Source organism: Tigriopus californicus, chromosome 1 (assembly GCF_007210705.1).
Source record: "Tigriopus californicus strain San Diego chromosome 1, Tcal_SD_v2.1, whole genome shotgun sequence".
NCBI classification, from domain to species: Eukaryota; Metazoa; Arthropoda; class Copepoda; order Harpacticoida; family Harpacticidae; genus Tigriopus; species Tigriopus californicus.
The window spans coordinates 12,247,068-12,258,664 of NC_081440.1; the positions used below are offsets into that span (position 1 = coordinate 12,247,068).

Below are 11,597 nucleotides of genomic sequence, written 5' to 3' on the forward strand. Positions count from 1 at the left end.
TCACTTTTTGGCATGATTTATATTTCAAACTCTTTACAGCTTCTCCCCAGAGCAACAGAACTTAGTCAAATTATACTATCCATTCTGAACATTTCACATTTTAATCAGTCAGGAACTAATGTCCCACTTTGAAAGCTTGGCACATTCTTTCGCCTATTTTTTCATTCATGAAAGAACAACTTCATCTTCCTCCACCAACCAAAGAGTGACGAATATGAATAAATATGATGTATTATGTTAGTTGACTTTGTACATGTAGTATTAATCTTATATCATTATAACTTTATCTTGTCCATTAGTTAGAGCCAAGAAGGTCTGATGTCATGGTTTGTCCTCGGAAAGTAGGTTCCATGAAGTCAGTGTAATCGTCGACGCTTGGGTCAATAGTGTCCCCTCTCCTAACTCGAAGAGCATACCCTCGGGCGCGAGAGGAGGCCTTGCGCACCCGGAGGGCGTGTTTGCTAAACATGTCATTGACGCGTTTGATCCTGAGGGCGTGCCGAAGAGCATCATTCCGACTACCTCGCCGGGGAAAGACAGCGTTCCAAGGAGACAGATTGTCGGATTCCTCCATACCCTCATCATAAGCGTATCGTTTAGATCGAGGTATTTTCGGAGCATCGAGGTTCATGTCTATGTCGAGGTTAGATTTGCAAGGTTTTTTGACCCGCAAGACGTGATTCACCAATAAGGGATTCAGGTTGGATTCGTTGTCTTTCAAGTCGAGGGTCTCTTGAGCAGGGGATTCGGAGTTCCTGGAACGAAGATCACGCAATGTTGCAGGATATTCTCACGCAACCCCTCTTTGGGAAAAGCTGGCTTTTCTTTTTTGTTTGGTGTATTTTGTTTTGTGTCGTTATAATGTTGCGCAGAAGCTAATGACTCTTCGCTGGCTTGGTTTTTATGAAGTAATGTTTGATTGAAATAGTCTGTGATTTGCTTTGACAAGTGAATCATTGTTTTTTCACATTAAATTGATTGAATGGTTATTTGACGATTCTTGAAATTGTAATCCATTAGCAATCCAACATTCATGATCGGATATAAAACTCATAATTGATGTGTGTAGATCTGATTCATCATTTTTTGAAACGCACGATAAGAAATTGAAGAAAAATATGCTTTTGAATATGTTTGCAGTATCTTTCCTCACTTAGAGGTCGAGGTAGAGAGATTAACATCCCCAAGGAGTGTTTTGCATCTACGTAGATACTTACACTGAGACAAAGACGGCAAGGAGTCCGATGATTGAACACCCTGTAAAAAAACCACTCCATGGCATGGCTGAAAAATAAATATATCGTGTTGTATCGTACATTGAATGTATTGAACCCTCTTTCCTTCGACATTGGCTGATTCAAAGTTTAATTTTAGTCATGATCAGATTTGTATTTCATTGGTAAGCGTAGTATCCTCTTCATCTTCATCATCATCGTTATTATTATCACCATCTCCATCATTATTATCGCACAAATCAAAGCTTTTGTGGACTAAATCATTGAGCTTCATGTCTGGTTCAGAGACCTCGATCACTTGGGAACCACCAAGAGTCACACACGGACTTTCTTGAACATATCAAAACTTTTTCCCAGTCACTGCATCCTTTTGCGAGCAATCTCCGTGAGTGCCATCCGACAAAATGAGATTGCTACATTGACACTCTTTGATCTCTGGATTTCGATCCGAATCCGGATTGAGCAGATCCAAAAGGGGTAAACAACGCCTTATGCGGTCTTCACAAGCAAGTGTGGAATTCAAAAGACACAGAATGGTGTCGATCTTACATTTCGAAGCCTCAATTTCAATCGGAGAGCTTCCAGATCGGGCAATCTGTTTCAATTTGGCGGGCTTGATAAACCTCAATCCTGATTTGGCGGTCAAGCAATTCTCTACTTTATTGTTGCACTTTTCCGAATCAGGACTGAAATCTAATTGACGTCGGCGACATTTCACAGCCTTTAGACAAGCCTTTACGTCCTCGATCACTTGGGAGGGAGCACTGAAGTATGTAATGTAGGAGGTCTGGTTATTGGGGTTGATGTTGGTGCCATTGGCACAAGTGGTCTCTTGAACCATGCCCATTCCATAATTACAGACCAGAAAGTTTTCAAACTCTCCCGCATGATCGGATGGGAACTGGATCCAACCACATCCGACATGAGTGGCTTGAGCAAAAGTGATGAGCGGACCAGCTTCCTCAGATGAGCTAGTGAAAAGTCCATCGATGAGACCCTCTTCAGTTTGGATCTCGGAATTGACAAGATCAATGATGAGTTTGGGGTCGAGGTCGGCTTTGGATGTCCGGGTCCAATGAACAGATTGGGCAATACCAGGATCACTGTCGAATCGATGTTCCACGGATGTAAGTCGTTGTTCTCGCATATCATGGTGAAGCTTCTTAGGCCTTTTTGGACCCACTTGGTCTTCATCATATTCAACCATAGCTCATTGATCGGCCCAAGCTTGAGCTACTATGGCCAGATCCTCGTCCCATTGGAATAATGGAGTACAAGAGGAAAACGATTGGGAAATGCGCCTCTGGTCCAAGATGTCCAAAAGGAATCGCTGATTAGGGGTCTCCTTCAGACCTCGAATTATGATCGACCCATCGATAATCGACCTAGGCCCGTTTATAGGGCACCTAGGGCCCAACTCGCATTTGGCACATGATGCCGATGTCGAGAGATGGCAATATTTCTCTCGAATAGCATCATCACAGGCGCTACAAAAAGAGAGCTCGGCCAGAAAGAGAGCTCCGAGTAACGATGTGAACACCCTCATGGCCAATATCTGACTGAGATTGCTGGCTCGGCGGAGAGCTTGAAGACAACAGAAGAGCACCTACAGAACTGTCTTGTGCGGCGAGTTAAGCTCGACAAATGATATCCACAATGTCTCAATTTGGGAATGACACGATTGTCATTGTCCAAACTTTCATGGCGCTCTCCTCCAATGGGATAGAACACCACGAACAGGAAAAATCGAGAGACAGAGAGAGCACAATTGATTTTCAGGCCTCCAAAAACACAACTCACTCACACACATGCATGACAGCAATCAGAGTCGGTTTTGTGCAAAATTATCTGAATTTTTTCTCACGTCTCGGAAGAACCGTTTCCGAGGTAAAGATGATGTGGATTTGAGTTGAAGCACATTTCGGTCTCGCTGAGTACCATATATTGGTGGTGGTGGTGGTGGTGGTGGTGGTGGTGGTAGTAGCTGTAGTATGTAGCTCAAGCAACCATAGTGGTTGTTTGGATGGCTATAGAAGGACTAGTAATGGCCGTGATGGTTGTCTGATGATGAATCTTCTATTCTTGCAGATGAGGCGACAATTCGCCTCTTCTTTCCGACTTTAGAGGATCGTTGTGTGAAAAATTGACAAAGCAGACAAATAGTTCTTCCATGGTTTGGCACAAAAACGTCGCATAATTTTCAAAAACGGGCTGATGTGAATATGAAATGGTACTGTTATGGCAATGGAAAATGAAACTAGAAATAGGTCTGGAAAATCTAGACTTAACCCTTATCCCCCGCTCATAAAAACGTGTCTGGCATCTTTGAGAGCGTGAACATTTTACAACCAATTTACAAACAAGCAAAAACATCAAAGTCGAATGTACCTAGCGTTTTGTCTCTTTTTGAAAGCTAGTGCCAATGTTTTTTTTAATATTGGGCGGGGTAAAAAAAATTACAAGTTAGACTATTAATCAATACACAAACTATAACTCCCAATTGTTTCGTCAAAGTTACTAAGATATTCTAACTTCGAGCAGAGAATGATTTAGCTCTTCACTTAACATGAACTTTGTGAAGCATCCACTCAAGTACAGCTTTTTGATGGTTCAAAGATAGATAAAAAAACTCATGAATCAATCCTAAACACGAGATTTGTTCAAATTATCCAATCTGAGATTGCTACTACGAAAGCACCCTATTTCATTAAAAAGTCTCAAATCTTTCACGAGTCAAGGGACGAGACGTGTCTCTTCGTCAAGAACTCCACAGGGATTCGCGGATTTGGAGAGACCACAAAGACGAGTGTGAGAAGCGAGAATGCGAGAAGAACAACAGTCACGAATAAGTCCAATTGAGAGAGAACAAGAAGTCAACTAAAATATGTGGGGCTTCAGGCACCAAATAGCATGCAGTCCCTAATGACTTCTTTTCTTTTAAACCGAAAATGCTCTCTTTAGGACTACGGGAAAGAGCACGTTTCCAGTACAGTATCACATTCCAAAGGCTTATTCAGTTGAGACAGTGTCTCGACTAATAAAAAGCCAAGCCACCATGGTACATCGTATAGGTGAAGCTGTACGGAATATCTTCAAGGCGCTAATGGGTGAATGGCCTGTTTTGGACGACAGATTTGCGCATGACTGAAATATCATTGAAAACCCAGCTGACAAATTAATCCGAGGTGCGGATTTCTTGAATGGCAGGAGAGATTCATAGAGCGCTGAGCGCCTTCATGGTCTGTGGGATTCTGTGGCCATGTGATGGTCAAAGTGTTCTAATCCCATCATAAATGTCTGAAACTTCAGTCATAAATTGAATGAGCCAGGTTGAGCTGCTCAACTCTACCAAGTCATTTCAATAGATTTTCCTCGAAAATGTTACTTTGAGAGTTGGTCCTAAAGAACAGACAGAGTGCATGCATGTTCTTCAAGAGCCATCTCATGTGTTCTTTGAAAAAATCTTGGGTCTCATGCCATTTCAAGGCATGTCAATTATCAACTTGGAACTACTTATATCACGCTGGAGGGGTACATACGGCCAAAAAATATCTGGGATAAATATTGATCGATTTCTCATTCACCAATGGTTCAAGATGAAAAACAAGTGCGAAGATCTAACCTTTTGAAATTTGATTAAAGGTTATTAGTCACCATCATTCAAAGGCAAATCATTTCAAATCACACATTAATATCGAATCAATTCGTGTTATGCTCTAGTCCTGTAGATGATTTGCTGGGGCCGGGCTCACGAAAACTTATTCTAATTTTGCAAAACTATCTTTTTTCCTTGAGAGCGTGCATCTTACAAGGTCAACTCGTGACGGACTTAGGCCCGTTTTATGAAGAAATCCAAAGACAAAAGGAAAAGAACATTACTATGAGTCCCGTTTCGTTTCAAAAAGACTCCAATCCGGCCAATTTCTCCAAATTCGGGTAAAAGTTCTAGTAGCTCTAGTAGCAACCCTCCAATGTGGCAAAGGGTTACACCTGTTACACCATTGGTTTATTGTGGTTACCACTCAAATCACCATAGGTGAGTATATAGAGTATCATGCTCTAAGTTTACTGATATTTGCTCTTGGTCTTGAAAATCTAACCATCCGATTCATGCCTTCAATATATTAAAGAACTGTACCCTTATTGTAATGTTTGCCAATAGATCTCTAGTTCACTCCTAAGGAGTCCCCTATCCATTCCCAATCAAGGTGTCCGCCCAATGGAGTGGAGAACTTCTGGCCTTAGGGGCTAGAAGTGAGATCCTATCACTCCTAGACAAGGGGCATTGAAATTGTAAATCTCGGCCCATTCCAATGTGACTTCAAGTTTTTGGACATACTTTTTCAATACCCACTAAAATTCAACGGCAAAACCCAAAACAACCAAGGTAACAAACCTGACCTGGTTCATGACCTTGACAAAGATCAATAGCGTTCGCTTCGTCGTTTAATTTTTTTTAAGAGAAGCCGATATGTACGAATCTAGTTTTGTTACTTTTCATGAACATGGCATTGACGTAACTTTCGTTGATCCATTCTCAATATTGGCCAAGATGAGAGTTGTTTTTTGTCACTCAAGCATGAGAAAATAAAGATCCGCATTCATAATAATAGTCGGCTTGGAAATGGGAATCGATCTGAGTTCAAAATCGCGTGGGAAAAACTGGTACTGTTGCTTTTTCTTGTATTGAGAATTCGACTTTGTCAATATGAGCCCACTGGACTGAAAGTTGGTTATTCTAATACGAAAAAGAGACAGTAAAAGTAAACACAGTTTCTGATTACAATTGGCATTTTGACAATTGCTTATTGAATTAATACATTAATTACCTGTCAGATAGTAACTAGAAATATAGGAAATGTTTCACCAATGTAAAATTACACATCACAAATGTCCATTTTAATGATTTATCAATTTATGTCCAATTCGCAAGAAGTGAATAGGGAAATAAGAAACACGAGGATGTCAGCCCCCCACGTACTTAATTTTCGACTATGATTTGTACCCAAGAGTAACGATCGGAGAAGCTTTCGATGTGTTCTGAGCACATCTTTAAGTCAGGGACTATCAACCTCTCATATTCGTTCAATATTTTTGTCATGGCTGGAGGCTATGCCCATTAAAAATGCTGACATCAAACGCTGAGTGGAAACGACCCAAAGGACTTGCAAGAAACTTTGCTTACCAAAAGAATATGAATCTTTGTTAATGTTTACCATAAAATACATATTCATACAAGTGTTCAGTGAATTTGTAACTTTGCTGTAAGTAACCTGCAAATCTTTCTCTTAATAGTGCTGAGATTGATATTTCAAACCGTTGTTATAATTTCGACAGAAAAATGACGAACTAGTATTGAGCACAAGAATGATTTGTCCGTCTTTCACAAATCTTAGATAACTAGAAAATTCACACTTTCATTTTGTCAGCTTGTTTATACCTGATTTCACCTGAAGAACAGAAAAATTCATCTGAAACCTAAACACTGGAACCATAAGAGGAAAACAGACCTTGCATTTTGATTGATGAAATAGCATTGCTGAGATGGGATAACTATCTTCTGAAAGGATAAATTGGCCAAAAAAATATTTTGCAAATCACTCTTAAATAATGTCCCTTAGATTTTCCGAAAACGCTCTAAACCTTCAAGAAAAGCACAACCTGCCTAATTCGGACGTTTAGCCAAGCTCCCAGTACTACTGATGGGGATCAAATTAATCATCAAGGAAGGTTGCGAGTAGAAAGACACTGGAGCCAATTTACGTTTTCAATGAACTATGACAATGCTGATGGAATGTCCGAAACCTGTTAGTTAGCCTCAAAAAGTAACCCTGATTTTTCTTCCCTCAAACCAGGCGTTAAGTTTTTGTGTTACCAAAAAAAAAGGATAAGTGCTTTCACTTTCCACGATTTCTGGCAAGCTTGAGTTTGAAATTTCATTTGATCCCATCACTACCCGGTACCAGCAAACAAACTTGCCTGCCAGAATCAGTGATGCAAATTTGGCACTTCAAACTAGTTTATAGAAGCTGACCTTTCCTCATAGTACCGTAAAATTAAGGTCAGCCAATCAAAAACTGTATTGGAAGCCCCATATTTGCATCACTGGCACTGGTACTAGCAAACAGACGAACCTGTCAGAGCTTGCCTAAGCATTTCGAACCGGAAAATCAGCTGTTTATCTGGTACGGTTCCTAATCCAAACGAAAAAGGGTAGAGAAATGAAGTTTTAAAGCAGCCCTGGTCTCAAGACCTAGAACGGCAGGGCCACGTTTTATTACTCATTTAAACGTAGTGGAGCCCTAATCGAGGTCCTTGACGCTAAAAAGCATCACTACTCAAAATACATCACTACTACTGATGGGGATCAAATTAAAAATCACGCGAAATTGCGAGTGGGGTTACCAATTTACACTTGTAATGGCCTATAACATTACTGGTGCAATGTCCGAAACCCGTTAGTTAGCCTCAAAAAGTAACCCTGATTTTTCTTCGGTCAAACCAGGGCTTAAGTTTTTGCGTTACCGAAAAAAAAGTTAAGTGCTTTCACTTTCCCCGTTTTCTGGCAAGCTTAAATTTGAAATTTGATTTGATCCCATCACTAAACACTACTGTCTAACCATGGAGTACGTAAACATGGGAAGTTTTGCAATTATGATGACAGCCAAGAAAAAATGTTACTTTTAAGATTTAGGACTGACTTAAATCCAACAGATGTACGGAACAAGGAACTGTTTTCCGGATAAGGAAGCCAAACAAACCCAAACACTCTTGACTAGATTGTGGCTTTAGATTATTGAGAAGTCCTTAATGAATTTCTTTAAACCAATTATTATGTACTGGTTTGGCGCCTTTTTGTTAAATTTCAAAGCCATTGAAAGAATTTGATAAAGTTAGGAGCACTTCGTGAGCCAATTTGAATTTATGCACATCCATGACAAAAGTTAAACGAAAGCCGTGAACTCTAATTTTGATGAGCACGCACCTTGTATGCATAGGCTGCAAAAGTACCTTCTTCCTGACAATGAATCTACGCTTTAGCCATTCCGCTGTCTGACTTAGAACCTCTTTTATAAGACGATTTGTCACCTACTTATGGACCAATGCTTTTGCCAACTTTAACTTTGTTTAATCTTTCAACATCGACAGGGAATTCCATTTCGTGAAATCAATTAAAGATTTGAAGTATAAGAAGAAAATTGCAGCAAGAAATGCGTCACACATCGATTTCTTAGCCCAAACCCAAACCGATCAGAACAACAAAGCACGCGGTCAATTAAGATCTTACATTTAGAAATTTTGATAAAAATGTAATTTGAACCCAATTTCTTCTAGGATGCTGAAAATATAATTTCGGGCATCATTTGTTGAATAGCTGGGCAATATGGAAATATTTTTGATGATACCTTCGGTTTTTTATTCTTTTGTTATAATTTATTGTATACTTTCAAAGCTACTGCATAACACAATTTGTAAAATGGCATCATAGACTGAGGGAAAACTATCAAAGAAAAAGTAATTGGAAAAACGAAATCTTCATTGGCCAAAAAACATTCATGAAGGGAAAAACAAACACCCCACGAAAAATCATGCACAAACCATAGAGTAACGATTAAAATAAGAAATAGAAATGTCTATTATTAGACCCAAGCAATTTTCCTATTCATACCAATTTTTTGAAGGAGAACATTTTTGAGATGAGCTAACGGCGGAAGAAAATTCCGTGGATCCACGCTTAAGAAGGGATTCGTCAAGAATTTTTTCCTTGCAGTCAGGGCAAAGTAAACTCTTGTTGTAAAATGGGTGGGGGCTGTTGGGGCTGATTCAATTACCAAATAATAATCTCAGCAAAAGTGACTTCAATTTTGGCTCCAAAATTGCATCTTTATCCAACCCTTGATTATGAGGATGAATGTGGGGAGCTGCTATAAAGATCCATTGGTCGAAAATATGTCGTTTTTCTTTGCTCATTTTAAAGACAACAATTGATTTCAAATAGTGGTTGCAGGGAATAAATACAGAGACGAGATCCATGAAAAGGTAAAAAGATACAAGCAAAAATTATAACTGTTTTTACAAACATAACTTCTTTTTCCAAGAGCTCCATAGTGCAATTGAAAGTGTAATTGTATTTTACAACGAATAGTTTGTCAAGCATACGTCGGAGCTTCTGTGACATCAATATCTAAATCAATCAAATCATTTAGTTCTGACTTTGATTGCATTGCCATGTTATTATTTACACGTAAGTTCAATTTCTGCACGTGCTTGCTAAGATTAAACCTGTAATGCCAATCAAGCCCATTTTCGGTGAGCTTTTTCATTAATATTTAATCCTTAATGATACGACGTAACAAGAGCTTTCCATTGATAATGTGAACCATAAGTTTCAAAAGTATTGCGTGATTCCACCCACCTTCAAACTTTCTCCTGATTCCTCGAGGTCCTCCAAAATTCCACTGACAAGGATTTGTCCCATTCTTGGGTTCTTATATACTGAAGGTAGTACGTAGTGGACTAGTAGGCAGAAGAGTAATACCAAGATGAGAAAGAGCAACTCCTTCTTCAATCCATTAGTGACGCAAACCCCGAGAAAAACTCTGAATGAGGCGATTCTTTTCTAGCTTTCACAAAATTATGATGAAGTCAAGAAATGTGTTCCATTTCTTTTGTTCCTCTGGGTACCATTCCCTTCATTTCACCTTTCCTTCTATTTCATCACGAAAAGAGGCGGAACAAAACCAAAGTTAAAAAGAGAACAATTCCTGCTTTTCAAATGACAATGAATCCGCATTCTCATTATATTCCGATGCATACAACTCAAAGTAAGAGATAACTACTTCCTGTTGACGAAAACCTTGACCAAATGCCAATAAATATCAGATGTGATGTCTGTGAACTTTGGTGAATTGGATGTTTGTGGCAGTGTTGCCATCGTTGGTGGCCAAGCATGGCGAACCATGACTTTTACTTATTTCCATGGTATTTCTTGTGTTCATCCATCAGAGTTTTTCCCCAATGCCAATTCGAGGTGATCATATTCGATTGGAACCATCATTTATAAATCCTAAGCATTCCTGGGGAAAGTGAAGGAGGAGAAAGAAAGTGATGAATCTTTTATTAGCATTTTATCTTGTTTTGCATCTGAATCGCTAAATCATGAAAAGGCATTTGATCTGACAAATTAAGATCGACGTGACTTGATTTCCTTGCATCCACTTTTTTAATTGATACTCGAACTCATTTCTTGTAAAAGTTTTAAATTTAATGCCAACTTCTTGTCTTAAAAGGCTCAATGAAAAGTTAAATGAAAGAAAAAAGGTTTGATGAAAAAAATTTGATAGCAATCTGACAAAATAAACAATCATATTTGTTTTGCCTCGCTATAATCATACATATTTTTCTAGGCCATATTTTTGAAGAAGAAGCGTACCCAATATTAAATGTTGGGCAGGACGTCTACTATCTTAAAGTAAAGTTAAGTAAATACCAAATTTCATTAAGCCTCTTTCTTTTGACAGAATATTTGAGACATCTTTAATCAAAACTGAATAAGGAACCTTTTCAAAATGAAGAGAAAAGATCTTCAAGTTTGAATTTCCAAATTATATGACGAAGCGGTTAATACGATCATACTGTGAATGATTTTGTTTTCAGAATATATGTTGGGGTCCTTTAAGCTTTTGGTCACCTAATATTTGGTTTGAAGTAGTAGTAGAACGATTTATTGATGGTGATCAATTAGATTTCGTAGTATGAACAAAAACCTTGTAAACCATCTTATTTGCTATCGTAGGGCATTGACTCATGAAATCCTTGATCCATCCAGATTAGGAGCAATGTGTGGTAAACAACCGCGTCATCTAATCACTCCCGTGTTTCTTGACTTATATGACTTGGACTCTTTTTCATGGTCAAAGAAAAACCTTCACTCATCATTCGATGTGATTTCTTAGGGAACCTACTATTTCGAGATGGCTTTAACCGGGCAATCCTTTTTTGGTACAGAAAGTTATTCGTGTTTAGCCAATTCAAATGAGCCAGATGAGATGGCCTTGGCCGGAGTTGTTCAGAATAATTTGGATAATAAAGTGGGCTCAATGGTCAGGAAAAACACATCTCGAGACAATGCCGGAATGGATTTTAGAATTGGAAGTCATGAAGGCAACCATAATGAGGATGATGGTGATGATGATGATGATGATGGTGATGACGACTATCATAGTCTTCTGTCAAAAAGTCACGAGAGTCTAAGGCATTTTGATCTGTCATCGGTGGTTTGGATCGGACCGACCAGCAATTTGGACGAATTCAAGTTCGCAATGCAAGTCGGGCCTGAACGTAAAGTTCGGGGGGGGGGAA

At 39.1% G+C, this 11,597-nt stretch overlaps 1 protein-coding gene across 1 annotated transcript; it reads right to left on the reverse strand.

The window, feature by feature from the left end:
* On the reverse strand, positions 1-9,735 carry LOC131893163 (uncharacterized). Its single transcript, XM_059243158.1, has 3 exons — positions 9,652-9,735; positions 1,218-1,284; positions 1-755 (listed from the first exon to the last, which is right to left on the reverse strand). Exons 2-3 carry the CDS (start codon positions 1,280-1,282, stop codon positions 296-298), a joined length of 525 nt encoding a protein of 174 aa, XP_059099141.1. The 5' UTR covers positions 1,283-1,284; positions 9,652-9,735; the 3' UTR covers positions 1-295.
* Positions 9,736-11,597: the final 1,862 nt, after the last annotated feature.

Coding starts and splice junctions, on each gene's coding strand:
- LOC131893163 (XM_059243158.1), bottom strand. CDS start 1,282: ATGCCATGGAGTGGTTTTTTTACAGGGTGTTCAATCATCGGACTCCTT. Junction 756..1,217: donor CTTGCCGTCTTTGTCTCAGT/GTAAGTATCTAC, acceptor TCTTCGTTCCAG/GAACTCCGAATCCCCTGCTC.